The sequence below is a fragment of the Ictidomys tridecemlineatus genome, chromosome 6, assembly GCF_052094955.1.
Source record: "Ictidomys tridecemlineatus isolate mIctTri1 chromosome 6, mIctTri1.hap1, whole genome shotgun sequence".
Taxonomy (NCBI): Eukaryota; Metazoa; Chordata; class Mammalia; order Rodentia; family Sciuridae; genus Ictidomys; species Ictidomys tridecemlineatus.
In genome coordinates this window covers 19,176,917-19,193,450 of record NC_135482.1, presented here as the reverse complement: position 1 = coordinate 19,193,450, position 16,534 = coordinate 19,176,917, and the positions used below count along the sequence as shown (strand labels likewise).

Here is a 16,534-nt window from a genome sequence, read left to right as displayed (position 1 = left end):
ACAGCAATGTATAAGGTGAAAAGTGAAAGTTTTTATCCTGAAAAGGGCCGAAGAGAATTTCGTCCATTTTTAAAAATTTTTTAGTTGTAGTTGGACACAATACTTTTATTTTATTCATATATTTTTATGAGGTGCTAAGGATCGAACCCAGGGTCTTGCATGTGCAAGGAGAGCGCTCTACCGCTGAGCCACAACCCCAGCCCCAATTTCGTCCATTTTTACTTTTTAAAAATATATTATCTTGTATTCATTTTGGAAAAAAATAATTTTAGAGAAAAATATTATTCTTTAAAAAAATTTTAAAATATTTATTTTTTAGTTATAGGTGGAAACAATATCAATATTTTATTTTTATGTGGTAATGAGGATTGAACCCAGTGCCTCACGCGTGCTAAGTGAGCGCTCAACCTCTGAGCCACAACCCCAGCCCCCCCAAAATATTATTCTTCCCTAGTGTTTCATCAGCAACACTTTTTGGTATAAGGAAACAAAGAGTTGACATAATTATTCATATTCCTTAAAAGATGCTATCAGGAGGGAAAGAAATGTTTGAGATCTGAATTGTCCTGATTGACAACTCTCTGTTTTGGGGCTCAGCAAACCTTTCCCCCCCTGATAAGTGCCAGATTATTTGAGGATTTTGTCACATGGTCTCTATCACAACTATTTGACTCTTCCATTTTAGTGCAAAACCAGCATAGACAATATACCAACAAAACAGCGTGGCCATGTTTCAATAAAACTTTATTTACCAAAGTAGGTAGTTTGGTCCATGAGCCAGTTTGTCAACCTCTGCATATAGAATAATATGCTTAGCTGGAGTCTCCATTTTACATGCAGGAACATTTTCTTACTTTTGATTAAACCTTGAACTTCTCCTGACCTTCAATGTGAAGGGGCTTAATAGGTTTTCATGTGCACACTATTAGTTATTCTTAAGAAATACATGAAAAGCATATTTTGTTATACATATTTTCTAGATAGGAGAAAGAGTAACTTGAAACAAATGTAAGGAAGAATGATATTGCCTGCCCCAAGACCCACAAAAAGCTCTTAATTACACACTATATTAAGCTTCATAGTTCCTGCTGTACTTAGGGCATTTCTCAATACTTTGCTATCAGTTCACTCCAAGTGAATGCACATATAGTAACAATGACTTATAACCGCCCTCCCTAACACCTTTTATTTTCTTGCCAGTGTAGGAGAAAAATGAACTCACCCCAGATCAACAGAATCTTCTACATTATATTATGGATTCATATAGCAAACAGAGGATGCCTCAGGAAATCACAAATAAAATTGTATGTACAATATTTGAAAATATATTTCTTTAAAGTTAATGTTTTCTGGAGCTTTTATTACCTTGGATGTGAAATTTTTATATGGGTCTGTTACTTGAAATAATTCAAACTAAAAATTTAAGTTCTATATTTAAACTTTTAGCAGCATCAAGCAATTAAAAAGGAAGAAGTCACACATCTATCTTGTTAATAGTAATTGCTCTCCAAAGATCTGAGAAATACGGGATGGGTTTTAAAATTTTATTATCTCAATTTTGTTTTCCTTTAGTCTAATGATTTTATATTGATTTATCCTTTTTTTCTATCTATTTATTAATCATTTGCTTTTTTCTTAAAATTTAGTTAAAGGAAGAATTCAGTGCAGAAGAAAATTTTCTCATTTTAACAGAAATGGCTACCACTCATGTACAGATTCTTGTAGAATTCACAAAAAAACTTCCAGGTAGTATTTTTTAAATAATAAAAGTTAATATTTATTGAGTGTTTATTTGCCACAGATTATATTGATCACTTTACATATAATGGGTTGGTTTTTTTTTTTTTTGAGTCTCAAACATTCCTGTGGGATCAGATCTTTTATCACTACTGTTGGCAGGTACCTTTACATGTAGTCACTTCTCTGCTATGTTGTATAATATTCTTGTGACACTGAGTGGGGCAGATATGTTCATTGTGTAATGAGAATCATCTCACATCCTATTCGTATATAACCATTATAGACATGAAAAGTTAGAGTTATAAAGGATATTTAATATCACTTATAAAGATTCTTCCAAATCAATAGAAATTGGGACTTTGTAAAGTTGTCATTCATCCACTTATTCATCCAATAAGTAATTGTTGATACTTACTCTGTAAGTATCTAAATGCTTAGCTGCTTAGCTATTACCTTCAAGAAAAGTGGTTACAGGCTATTAAAACATGCGCGCATACACACATACACACAAAATGAGCTGTTAGAACAGAGAGGGAATAGTTACTCATTGTGTCTGAGAAAGACAGGGAGACTTCAGAGAGAATTATATTTGTGTTGAATAGAAAACAAAGGAGGTTTTCAGTTGGCATGGAGAGGAGCTTTCCAAGTTGAGAGATCTTATGAGAAGGTAATGAGGCAATAACAAGAACACGATTGTTAGAGATGGGAGAGAAAATTCAGTGTGACAATAGCATGATGTCTGTGATGGACTCCTTCATTTGACAGTAAAGCAAGTTAGTACAGATGACAAGGACCTAACTAAGGAATTTAATCCTTGTCCCCCCTGGGTGATGAAGACATTTTGATGGCTTCTCATTTTGAAGAGAGGGAAATGATAAAATTTTTCTTGTACGAAGGTGGTTTTATCAGGGTCATAAAAGATGGATTTGAATAGGAAGGGATGGGAGCTGAGAGGACCAGCTAGTAGGCTATTGCACAAGACCTGTCAAGAGGGTTTGAAATAAAGCAATAACAGTGGGAGAGGGAAGAGGAACAAAATGAAGACAGATGCAAAATGACAGGACTTGGTGAACAGTGTACGTGTTAGGTAAAGGCTATCAACAGTCCTGTCTGTGATGCCAGCACAGAAACTAGAATGCAGGAGTCTTATCTTCTAGCCTAAAATTCTTTCTGCTGCATTATCAGTGCCCTCTAATCTAATCGGTTGAAATTGTTCCAGTGTTTTAAATTAAGAAAAAATTTTTAGTGTATCAGAATCCCTGGTTTTAAAGAGTACAATAGATACCTTGCAAAACTCTGTAATGTAAATTACTGCTGTTCTGTCATAAGATTTTAATTTGGTATGTTAATTTGCCTTCTTTTTGTCAGCATTATGCTATTATTTTATTAAATGTGTCACAGGCAGAAGTCTACATAAAACTAATAAAATGTGGGGAGAAAGTTCTTGCTATCATTGAAACATTTATATTCTCTCATTTCTTTGTTAGCAATGAAAGATAAACTTAATTTGCTATAGCTAATGAATTCAAAGGCAATCTTGATCAAAAAACAGGATTACATAAAAGAGAAAACTGTGTGTGCTGGGAGGAGCTGAGAAAAGGAAAAAAATGCGATATTTTTGGTTATTTATGGGAAAGGATTGTTCAGTTCAAATGGTCAGTTTGATCTTGAATCAAGAAATAATTGAAGACAAAGAAATCTTATTCATACGAAGGTAGCTTACGTGAAAGCAATGGCTATATGTTAACATTTCTTCAAAATTCTCAGTGCCTAGCCTAGTTCCTGAGGGAGAGTACATTTAAAGTATATTCAATGAGTAAAGCAGAAGGAAAACAATGCAAATACAGGAGAAAATATGATGCAAAAAAATAAACCCTCAAGAAGGAAAAATTACTTAAAAACAATTGCAGAAATTACAATGTTATTATATTCAACAATATAACATCGAAAAGGGTATTTTCAGAAGATTCCAGTTGAGTGTTTCCCTTTAGTTCCCTGAGCAGAGCCTGTGTCAGGCTCTGTCCAGGGTGCTGGAGATCCAGAGGGGAGTAGAGCATGGCTCCTCCTCTCAAAGGAGCTCTTGGATACTCAAAGATAATAATGGCATGTTTTTTTTTTGTTTGGTTTTTTTTTTTTTTTTTGGTGGTATGTGGGATTGAACAGTCCAGGGGTGCTCTATCACTGAGCTACATCACCAGTCCTCTTAATTTTTATTTTGAATCAGGGTCTCACTAAATTGGTCAGACTGACCTTAAACTTCTAATCTTTCTGCCTTAGCCTCCCAAATCACTGGAATTACAGTGTACGTGGCAGGATAATGACTCTTAATCATTAGCATTGCTGTCTTCTTTAAATTTTGATTGCAGTTTAATTCCTTCCTAAGCCATGTAGATCCTAATGGTATTAATTACCTCTATTAATGTGTGTGTGCACGTGTGTGTATGTGTGTGTGTATGTGTGTGTGTGTACCAGCATGCACACAAATTTGTGTTTTTCCCTCTTTGATTCAATCATTCAATTATCCAACAAATAATTTTCAGGTACCTATGATGTGCCAGTCATTGTGGACACAACAGTAATAAAACAGACAAAAATATGTGCCCAGAGAAGTTTATACTCCAATAGACATGGCAGACAATGAACAAATAAGCAAATAAACCTATAATATCATGTCGGGTGGTGGTAAGTTCTATGAACAGATATAAACTGGGTAGGGATTAGTGAGTGCTGGGGGAGACTATTTTAGTAGGGTACCCTTAAAACAGAGATCTGATGGCACTGAGGAAGTAGAGCATGGATATATCAGAGAAGAGCATTCATCCCCCAGCAAATGCAGGCTCATGGGTTCATAGCAGAACCAGGTTGTCAGTGTGGCTGATGCACAAAGAATGAAGGAAGAAGAAGAGAATGAGGTCATCAAGGGTGTTGGGACTTTACACACATGCCTGGATAAGGACTTTGCATTTTCCAGGTGGTTTTATATGCCTTCATGCTGGTGATTTGTTCCTATATTTGTCTGTTTTCCTCTACTTTTTATGAAAAGTCTTAAACTCAGAGAAGATACCTAAATTTGACTCTGATAGAATTTTGGTGGAGGAATGCTACTCGTTCTCTAAATTTTGACTAAAGACCCATGAAGTGTCTGAATATTGTGGATATGCATTAACATTTTTTTCTAGCTGTGGATGCTTTCATTCTTCAGAGTTGACTCTGCACAACTAAACTAATGACTCAAAGATAATCTGCCAATCTCTTGTTTCTTAGGGTTGCCTCATTTGAATTGGTCTGTCTCAGCCAGGTATATGGCATGGTCTTGACAATTTTTTTTTGCTTAACTTGTCCAATAAATCCTACTTAATGAAGATAAAAGTCAGCTTCTATTTTGGGGAGTACAAAAAATACTCAGTAGACTCAAGCTAAATATCCAATCACAAAACAATTATAAAATTGTTTTATAGAAATGTTTTATCAACAGTGATGGTGGTGGTGATAAAATCTTAATATACATATAAAATGTGAAATATTATACAAACAACTCCTTGATTCTGATTTGATTATCATCTATACTCAGGATTTCAGACTTTGGACCATGAAGACCAAATTGCTTTGCTAAAAGGGTCTGCGGTTGAAGCTATGTTCCTCCGGTCAGCTGAGATTTTCAATAAGAAACTGCCAGCTGGACATGCTGACCTATTGGAAGAAAGAATTCGGAAGAGTGGTAAGTGATTTGATTAATGGTAAAGAGTTTGTTTATGCAACTAAACATTGGTATACCCCAGGAAGGTAGGCTCTTATCTGCCTTATGCAACATTATATGTCCATCATGCCTAGTATGAAGAATGGCATTAATAGATGGGTCTTTTGGAGTCTTGGTTCAAAAATCTGTTTTGTAATACCAAAATACTAAAAATTTTCTCTTTACTGCATTAAGATGAGATGTTAAAGGAAGCCTTTTGAAAAGACTGAAAAATTAGTCTGATTAAAAAAATAACACAGAGGAGCTGAGTTTATTCATTACAGAAATATTTATTTATTCAAAAATTTCAGGTGAAATAGACTAGATTCCAGCTACCATTATCCAATTATCTGTCACTATTCAAAATAAAATAAGAAGCATTTTCAGTGGCAATTTTTATATATCATTTACTGGGTTCCAGATTCTGTTCTAAATGCTTTTCGTATGATTTCATTAATTTTTTTTATAAAACCCTCTGATATAAGTACTATTATTATTTCTGTTTTTACAGATGAGGAAACTGAGATAGAGAGAAGTTAAATAACTTTCCCAGAGATGGATAGGAAATCTGACTTCAGAAGTCATGTGACTTTTTCTTTTTGCAATGGCAGAAGTTAAACTCAGGTCCTTGCATGTGCAAGCAAGCCATGCATCTTAATATCTATATTGCACTACTTTTCAAGAGATGAAAAGAAACAATAGCACATGTAACTCAGTTTAACTTATTATGTAGTAATACTGTGACAGAGAGGATCAAGAAATATTGAGATGAGTTTCTAGAAATTCTGAGCAATTTGTCTTAGGAGAACCTTAAAATAGAATATGTTCTTATTTTCCTTAAGGACTTTATGTCTGAGTTGGGGGAGGAGGGCAAATGAGATGAGGTGACTTCTCAAAATCTTATCATTCTGTGATTGGTTGGAATAAGTTTAAAGACTTTTGAAAGTATTTTAGAACAGAGATTGGAATCAGAGTGTTCAGACTATTCTGCATCTGTGATAGTGATATAAATAAGCTAATTGAAGTATCGAAAATTATTCTTTTAAAAGCTGTCTTTCCATAGTCATTATGTTTTCTCCTCTTGGTCAAAAACTGAAAATTAAAAAAATCCCTGTTCTGTGTTACTAAACACACACAAAACAAAACAAAATCTAGAAGTAGAATTACATCACCAGTAGAGCTTTTAAAAACATACCTTTTAAAGATGCATTGTTCTTACACATCCATTGATGTATTGGTTTAACAAATATTGAAGGGCAAGGTACCAAGGTGGCAGTGAAGAGAAGAGTTGAACATATTGCTTCTCTATGAAGTTTATCATCTAGTGGAAAGAGATAACCCATATATAGTTAAAACAGAATGTGAAAGAGAAGAGCTGAGAGAGAATTACTTCTAGTTGAGAAGCTTTCTAGCCTGGAAAGGTTTCCTTAGCACTTAAGCAAGGCCTTGAATGAAATTTGATTTGGATGACCAGGGTGGAGACTGAGGAGAGAAGGACCAGTGTGGGTAAAGGAGTTGAGGCTAGACAGCTCTCAGGACATGTGCATGCAGAAGAGGGAGATGCTGAGTTGGTTGGATTAAGGGTAACAGTGAAAAAAAAACAAGAAGGGGAGAGGGAGGCAAAATCAGAGAATTGAGGGATTTGAATGTTGAGCTAAACATTTTGTTATTTTCTAAGTCATGGGGAGACATTTAATTTTTTTTAGCAGAGGGAGAATTCAGAACCAAGTTTTACAAGTCTTCTAGCAGTGCTAGTATAGATTGGGAGATACTTGTAAGGAGGCAAGAGGTTTGAAGGGTCTGACCCTGATGCTAGGAAAAAAGGAGAGAAGGGAACAGATCTGAGGGATATAGTGTCTCATCTTTTCACCCTTGTGTTGTCAAGAAACATGATTGTAGTCCATATTTCTAAAGTGTAGATTAAGGCCCAGAACAGGTAGGAGATAAAAAATCTATCAGATTTTATTTGCCAAATAAATGTCAAGTGATAGATGTTATCACCTATTTGTACCGGATCTTAATTTAAATGTGTGTGTGTGTATGTGTGTGTGTGTGTGTGTGAGTGTGTGTGTGTGTCCAGGCTAAGGGGAAGGAGTTGAATCAGCTAACCTCCAGGACACCATTCTGTTCTACATTTCTTACCACTTTTCTTCTCTTAAACAATTCAATTTTTCTGATTGGTAGTTGACCAACTATTTAAGCATCGAGATTTTAAAGCTGCATTCAGTTATAGACAGTTCAACCTAGGAAGGAATTAAAGGATATGAACTGAATTTTCATGTGTATGAATTTAAGTATTAGTTTAGGCTACTGAATATAAATAGACGATTTCTCTTTTGTAGAAAACAGTGACTTTCACCTGTGATGGATAAAAACCTCATTTGCTTAACTCAGCCGTTCATTAGGTTCTGGCTTCCATGGACTGTGGCAGGGCTCTCTTCAAAAAAATCCATGAGTCAAATCTAAGTTATAAATTAAACAGTAATGGATGATGACTAATGTGGAAAAATATTACTCAGTTTATACAGAGGCCTCTTCAACTCTCAAAGGATCCTGTTATAGTCAATGTGTGTTTGGATTCCAGAGATGCTGGTGATTACAAATACTGACTGGTATCTGGCTTGAATCTAAGCTCCAATACTTATTTATTGTTTTCCCCCCACCCCAACACACTTTTCCTTAAAGTTGTTGAATTAGACCCTGTAACTCTTTGATCTTTTTGAAGTCATGTCTAACTGTATTATTTGTTCTTCACCTTGCCTGTGTTTTGATATTACAAACTTCATAAGGCAAGGTCTGCCTCTTCTTGAGTCAGTATTTTATCCCAGGCACCTAACACATGCTTTCCTGAATAGGTGCTCAGCAAATATCCCTTGAATGAATGAATGAATGAATGAATGAATGAGTGAGTGGAGACTTGTCTGCAGCTGCCTGGTCCATTCATTTAATTTTCAAGTGGTTCTTCCCTTAGGATCAAAGATACTGATATCCCAGACTGACAACTAAATAATAAAAAGTCCTTTTTTTCCAGACCTTTCCTGTAGCAATTTTGGGGTTAGATACCTCTTTTGCATTTGAGTGTAAGCAAAAGAAAGTGTTTGGGCACAGGAGCTCTCTGTGTTCTCTCTTTCCTCCTCTTCTAAAATGAGTCACTGAAACTTGATTCAGGTGCCAGGCAATGAACATGGGTCTAATTTCTGCCATACGAACAGAAGTGGTTTGATGAGAGGGCATCTGATGGGGGAATTGCCCAGCAGCTTTTTCATTGCTCTCTCTTCTGATAGCTCCTGGCATCCCTTGGTTTACGGCTACATAATCCTACATTCAACCATCACCACGCAGAGATGCTGATGTCATGGAGAGTGAACGATCACAAGTTCACCCCACTCTCTTCTGGGTGCTCAGCTCCATTTTCTTTTCTTTGCCTGTTCCTGTCAGATCTTTTGGCTCCTGAGCTAAGTCAGGGGTGCCATTTCTTTCTTTCTTTTTTTTTCAATATTTGTTTTAGTTGTAGGTGAACTCGATAACCTTTATTTTATTTTTTTAATGTGGTGCTGAGGATCAAACCCAGTGTCTCACGCCTGCTAGGCAAGCGCGATACCACCAAGCCACAACCCCAGCCAGGTGGTGCCATTTCTATAATGACCACCGAGGGGGGACTGGGTTCCTTCCCTAACTCGGCTGAGGTGGGGAACATCTCTCCCACGGTGACTGAACTGAGAGCAGCAGTGGCAGCAGCAGCAACAACAACAATAACAACACAGTTTTCCAAAAAGCTTTACTGAGATACTTAGAGATGTTTACAAAAGGTATGCCTTCAATAATGAATGGATCCATTAATTATAGTGTTAAAAGAAAATAATTATTCAGCACCTACTATATGTCAGACTTTATTCTGGATGTGTGACCTTTGGGTCCTACAAGAAGCTGATAGCCCTTGTGGTGCTCAGTCACGGGCTGGGAGGAGACTGGTGTCAGTGTGTCCTAAAAGTCACGGGGGCACCAGCTGGAGGTTATCATTCTACAGTGCTCCTACTATGAGCTCCTAAAGGGAGAACTGAGAGGGGCATCTCCATGGCCAATGTCATGCTTTACAACAACATCTAACTGGCTCTTCATAACATCTCGAGGCAGGATATTATGAATCCTCTTACAGACCTAGATCCTGTTTATACCAATTACTTCCTTCCTTCAAAATCTCCATCCTAGCCATTTTTTTCCCTCTGACGTTATCCTTAACTCTCAGCTCATTGTTTTTACTGATTCAATGATATTTCGCTCCCAAACAACCTCCATTCAGTGACTGTCCATCTACCGACCCCCCAGCCATCGACTCTGACCTCACTTGCTTCAGGACCTAAGATGAGGATTCATGGTCCATCAATCTGATCACTTCCTTGTGTCATTCACTGGATATCCTCAACTCCTTGCCTTTTTGTCCCCATCCCTGACTGAACACAACTCTCCACCTACTCTGCCTGGACCTGAGAACTGTGGCAACATGATTTGGCTTGCTTTATGTCACTGATCACACACTTCAAGTGTGTGTCCATTTATTCCTCTTCTCTAGGCAATTCACTCCAGTTGTCGGGGGAGCTGCCATCTTATACTTTCTCTCTTTTCACACTCCCAGCATTCCTCCCTCTCCATTCTCAGCTGATGACCTTGCTGGGAGAAGGTAGATTTAAGAAGAGGCCAAAGGAATTTGGACTCATGGAAGTTCTGTCATGCTTAAAGGGAAAGGGACTCCCCAGCTTGGTCAATATGTCAGAATGGGGATTAGATGCAGCATAGGGATCCCCAGAGGTTCCCGAGTCTGGGCCAGGGATGAGCCTACTGGGAACATGGAGTGGTTCTAGCTATGAAGACACAAAAGCTTCAAGGACTAAGGTCAAGCAGGTGTTTCTATCTAGGCTTCTTTGAATTCTGGCTACCCTGTGTTTCTGGAGCTTCTCTCCAGTATATTAGCAGGAAAAAATAATTATCCTATTCCTCCCTTTATCAAATTGAGTGCTTTTCAAAGACCCAGTCTTTTTTTTTAAAAAAAAAACATTATTTGTTAATTTTAGTTACACATGGCAGTATAATATACTTTGACATATCATACGTTCATGGAATGTAATTTCACATTTTTGTGGCTGTACCTGATGTGGAGTTACACTGATTATGAATTCACATGTGAACATGGGAAAGTCATGTCTGATTCATTCTACTGTCTTTCCTATTCCCATCCCCACTCTCCTTCCTTCATTCTCTTTGTCTAGTCCAATGACTTCTACCTCCCCACACCCCCACTTATTGTGAGTTAGCATTCACATATCAGAGAGAACATTAGGCTTGGTTTTGGGGGATTTGCTTATTTTACGTAGCATGATAGTCTCCAGTTCCATCTATTTACCAGCAAATGCCATAATTTTATTCTTTTTTATGACTGAGTAATATTCCATTGTGTGTGTGTGTATGTATATATATATATATATATATATATATATATATATCTCATATTTTCTTTATCCATTTATCTGTTGGAGGGCACCTAGGTTGGTCCCATAGCTTAAGCTATTGTGAATTGAGCTGCTATAAACATTGATGTGGTCAGAGACCTAGTTTTTTGCCTGAAGAACATTTCTAAGTGATGATTAATTATAGAGATGACTGGCATTCTCTTAAGAATGCCTGAAGAATAGTCAAACCCTTAGAATTCACATCATCATTGTAGATACACATCCTCATATTTCTGAGGTTGCTAATATATCAGCCCTCTTCTCCCTCCATGAGCCCCACATCAGTTCAGAATCCCATCATTTTCATTCTCCCCATCCAGTATGGTATCTGTCTAGTAACAGTGGAATATGGTTTCTTCTGGGACCTGCATTCATTGATTGACTCACTCATGTTTTTTCAAGACAATTTTTTTGAGTGTTGTTATGGCCGGGTACACTGGGGATACAAAGATCAATAAGATACAGATAAAGTCATGATTCTAAAGGACTCCATCTCCTTTGGGGAACTAGAAAAATAAATAATCACAACAGTCATATAAAATTTATGTTAGAGGTTTGGCTTTCATAACAGAGACCAAAAATAGAGAGAGCTGAAGCAAAATAGACACTGTCTTGCAATGATGTGTGCATAAGGAGAACAGAGGTGATAGGTAGCTTCAGAGGGTCTTTATGGGTCATTGCTTAGCCATGAAAGGCACTGATTTCACCCTAAGATTCAAAATAACTCCCTCCTCCTCCTCCTCCTCCACCTCCTCCTCCTCCTCCTCCTTCTTTTTGGTACATTCACATTACAAACAGTAAAGAGGGCAAGGGAGAAAAGAAAGGCACATCTTCCCTGTGAGAGAATGATCCAGAAGCTGTACATGTGATTCTGACATTTCCTTAGCAAGACCTTCTTCATCACATCTAAATTCAACGAAGCCATGTGCCCAGGAAAAATGTTATTTTTGCACAATGACACAGTGGTTCTCTAATGTGGATGATTGTCCCAAAATACATCCACTCAGAGGACATTGGCAGTCTAGAGATATTTTTGATTGTCACAACGGGGGGAGGAGCCACTATGACAGTAGGTAGAGTCCAGGATTGCTCAACATCCTATGGTACACAGGATAGCCCCCGCCCCTATAAAGAATGATCTGGTCCAAAATGTCAATAGTGCCAAGACTGAGAAACTCTGCTCTAAAAGAATAAAATAGATGTTGGGGGCAGTTTAACAATGCCTTATATGTGATGATTCCAGCAGCAAATATTTGTGAAAATATTCAGTAATTGGATACCTTATGAGATTTTCTATTCATTTCTTGAGTTGTCATTCAACAAATATACACTGAATACAAGTACTTGTTTTACACAAGGTGCTATATAGTGAATTAGATATGGAGATGAGGATACATGATCTTCATCCTTCAGCATCTTGTAGACTATTGGGAAGTGGACGAGCAAATATGAGGATATATATAAAATGAAATTGGAGCATAAAGGAATGTCTGCCTTCCTAAGTCTACTTGGTGAGTTAGGATGGGCTCAAAAAAATTAATAATTTGCCAGGTACAGGGGCATATGACTATAATCCCAGCAGTGTGTGAGGCTGGGGCAGGAGGACTGCAAGTTCAAGGCCAGCAAGTTCAAAGTCAGCAACATAGTGGAGCCCTAAGCAACTTAGTGAGACTGTCTCAAAATTTAAAAAATTAAGAAATGGGCTGGGGATATAGCTCAGTGGTTGAGTGTCCCTGGGTTGAATCCCTAGTACCAATAATAATAATAATAATAATAATAATAATAATTATTATTATTAAATCATGCAGGATGACTTGGAATTTAATAGCCACAGAAGTCTGAGAAAGGCATTCCAAGCAGAAAGAGACAGAATCACTATGACATAATATTATATGTCACATATAATATTGCACTATGATATAATATTTCTATAATATAGAAATAGTGCAAATAATACAGAAATAGTGAATGACTATCCATGTATAGAATTTACAAGTGCTTTGATGTTTTAGACAACAATATTATTAAATGGAAGATGTAGCAAGTGCTAGATTACTGAGGGCATTGAATGCCACCAAAGTAGTTGATAATTTAGTTCTCACACAGTGGACAGCCTTGGTAATACTCTGAGCATATATGACATGACCATAGCTATACCACAGGAGCTCTTTCTAGCTTGAAGATTTGAATGAAGATTTGGAGGTATTGAGACTACAAGGAAGATCTATAAAGAGACTAATGTAATATGTAAGTGAGAAATCATGAAGTTCTTCCAGATTTAACATATATACTCATATAAAACCCCAATAAACTTTGCTCTTCTGTCATAAGTTTCGGTACTTGTGATTCTTTAGGTTTCAGAAAAGATCAAGAATTCAGTTTTCTACAATATAATCTGTACAAATAAATATGCATGCATTATGGTTTCCACCTGGAATGTCGCCCTCCCCTGAAGCTTAGATTTGGCCACCAGTGCAGCAGTGTGCAGAGGCTGGGCTTTTGAGAAGCGATTGAATCATGAAGGCTCTAACCTCATCAATGACTAATACATTTGATGGATTAATAATTGGAATGAACCACTGGGGGGAGATGGAAACTGTAGGCAGGTGGGGCATGTTTGGAGGAAGTAGGTCACTAGGGATGTGCTCTTGGGGTCTGTATCTGATCCCTGGCCCCTTCCTTGCGCTCCCCCTGCCCCACCTTTCCATCACGATGTTTCTGTCTTGGAGTCACCTAGTCCACAGACTGAAACCTCTGAAATCATGATCCAAAATGAATCTTTCCTCTTCTAAGTTATTTGCGTCAGGTATTTCTGCCACAGCAAGGAAAAGTTGACTAACACAGCACGTCTCTAGTTCATAATAAGATCCTTTCCCCAAATATCAACCACATATTGTGACAATAAAAACCATCCGAACTCACGTGCTGCTTCATATTTTATTATCCATAATGCTGTTTCTTCTATTTATTAATATTTATGAACTTTCTTCCCCCCTCCATGGATTTTCAGAACACTACCTCTTCCACATAAAAGCCTGATCTTGCACGGTGACCTTTCAGAAATTTTCATTCTTATGCTAAAGTAACATGTTCTTGTTTCTATTATACGTTTAATTCTAAAATAGCACAACCTCTCAAAGTTCCCCTGTTCATGCCTGCAGAACTCTTTAAAGAATAAAATGTGAATTTTCTCTCCTCATTCTTCAAATTCATACTCTTTTGTTTTCTATTATTCCATTTCACTTACATACACAAAGATACTGTCTCATGAGATGCTTTTACTTAATGAGAGTTACAGTTTTTGTTTATGTTAATGGAAGCTTCAGAACATATATATGACACGATTTGTGGTTGGATTGTTTTTACAGTATTGTGCAGCAATGATTTCATTCCTAATGGACTGTTATAATGCAAACTAGGTTTTTAAGCTAGAATTTTTAATAAAAATAGGAATAATCAAAAATGATGCCATAAAACACAATAGTGGTTACACTGAATCGATTTACTTTTTAACAGTAAGGAAATTAGCAATAACCTCTTATGGAACAAAGCAAGTTTTTTCTGTTCTTTTCAAATATAAATAACTCCTAAATTTTATAGGCTTTCTCCCTTTTTTTAGGTCCCCCAATAGACATAAATGAAGTATTCAGTTCAGAGAGTATTATTCAGGAATACACAATCATCTTGTTGGTACTCCCAGTGGCTCCTGTAGGTAGGTGTCAGATTCGTATTTTATAGAATGGGAAATGGACTTAGAGAGGCTGGATAACTTGCCCAAGGTCCTACAGCTCATCAGTAGAGTTCAGGAAGTGACTGCAAGTGTTCTAACTGCAAGCCCAGTGCCTTAACTACACGCTGCACCTGTCACTCACCAAGGTCTAATATAGACCCAGCAAATCAGCTCCTGCCTTTCAATTGAGATGGAAAGTATAAGCAGCAGCTAACAATGTCAAATTGCTTTTAAATAAATGATAAAATAAATAGAGACAATGAGGTCAGAGAAAGAAGATATTAGAGAGATGAAGTTGTAGCTAGTTAGTAGTACTATATACTAAAATATACTGTGCCTGTTTTTCTGTTCTTTAAATATGTGTATGTGTGTGTATAATTTTACTGCTTTAGGCTTTTAACATACACAAGCAAAAATAATAAAAAGAATTAAAAATTTCCCAAGAAGCAGCAGTAATCTGATGATCAGTTCAAATACTGTCTTTCAAAGAAAGGTTGGAAATGTAAAGGAACAAATGAGAAAATATAAGAAAGGTAAAATGCTTAAAGTTTAGAATTCTTACTATTTTAATTTGAAAGTGATCACATGATAATTTTGACAATGGACAACCTGGAGCTTAATTATAGGAAAAATTTTTCTTTCAAATGGACAGGAAGTATTAAAGGAATATGAATTGGTATTCATTGTTCCTTAGCTGTATTCCCCAAAGTCCTTTGTACTTGCTCATTTTTGGACATCATGTATTTATTTATGCATCTGTCTCTTCTGTTAATCTGTTAATTGCTTGAGGACTTTATATTCCTAGCACTACCACCGTGCCTGGGACATAACAGGCATACAAATATTGGTAAAGTTTGTTAGAATGAATCTTAAACTTGACAGTCCAAACGTTGGCAACTCCAAGTACCAGTAAGGCCTAATACAAAGAATGTCATTTATTAACCATTTTAAATGAAATATTTTATATTCATAGTAGGTTTTTTTTAAAAAAAAATTTTTGCTAATGCAATGACAGCAGCTTCTTTTTTTAGGACTAAGACTATGACACAAATGACTCACTGAAGTCATTTTGCAGATGGAACTTTCCTTAGCACCTCAAGAATGTTCCTATTGTCCTAATGACATCTCTTGCCCAATCACATTTCACAGCTATGTCATCTTTGTCACAAGGAACCAACAAAACACAATACTTCCAAATTTAACAAATATTTATTAATCTCTTGCCACATCTCCACAAAGATGATATTATTAGAGATACAGGGATGAATAAGAAACATCTATGGAGTAGCCTTTATGGACCAGGCACATTCCAGGCACTGGAGATGCAGTAATTGGTTCCTGCTCTTACACAATATATATATGGTGTTTTATACACTAGTAAAAAGGAGAGATACAAATTGTAATAGGAATCATAGAATTGAACATGGAAAGTAAAGCAACTAATTCTGCTTTACTGTTGAACTTGGCTTTGGAACATGGGTAGGGTGCTTTACCCTAACAAGGACCCTGTATTATGTTTCAGGGGACAAAATGTGAAGACATAAAACATGTTTCTCATTTATTAGGAGAGATCCCTATTAAAATGCTGGTGGTTGAGGGTAACCGAAAAATCTAACCCAACATGGCCTTAAAAATAAGGAAATGTGTTAACTCAAATGAGGAAGTTGTGGCAGCAGAATTGGTCAATCCAGGGGCTCTGCACATCACCAGAAACACAGTTCCTTTTCCTCTGCTAACCTTGGTGTGTTGGCTTCACTCTCAGGCAAGTTCTCCTCCTGGGCATCTAATGGCCACAGCAGTTCCAAGCTCCACAATGGCCAAATG

The 16,534-nt window shown here is 36.8% G+C and overlaps 1 protein-coding gene across 5 annotated transcripts in view; it reads left to right on the top strand.

Moving 5' to 3' along the window:
• Nr1h4 (nuclear receptor subfamily 1 group H member 4) overlaps positions 1–16,534 on the top strand; it is a 74,463-nt gene that overhangs the window by 51,123 nt on the left and 6,806 nt on the right. For all 5 annotated transcript variants that reach the window (XM_040279464.2, XM_040279458.2, XM_040279472.2 and 2 more), the window contains 3 exons: positions 1,206–1,304; positions 1,647–1,746; positions 5,312–5,458. In XM_040279464.2, the coding sequence (XP_040135398.2) occupies positions 1,206–1,304; positions 1,647–1,746; positions 5,312–5,458 (346 nt within the window). The remainder of the gene's footprint in view (positions 1–1,205; positions 1,305–1,646; positions 1,747–5,311; positions 5,459–16,534) is intronic.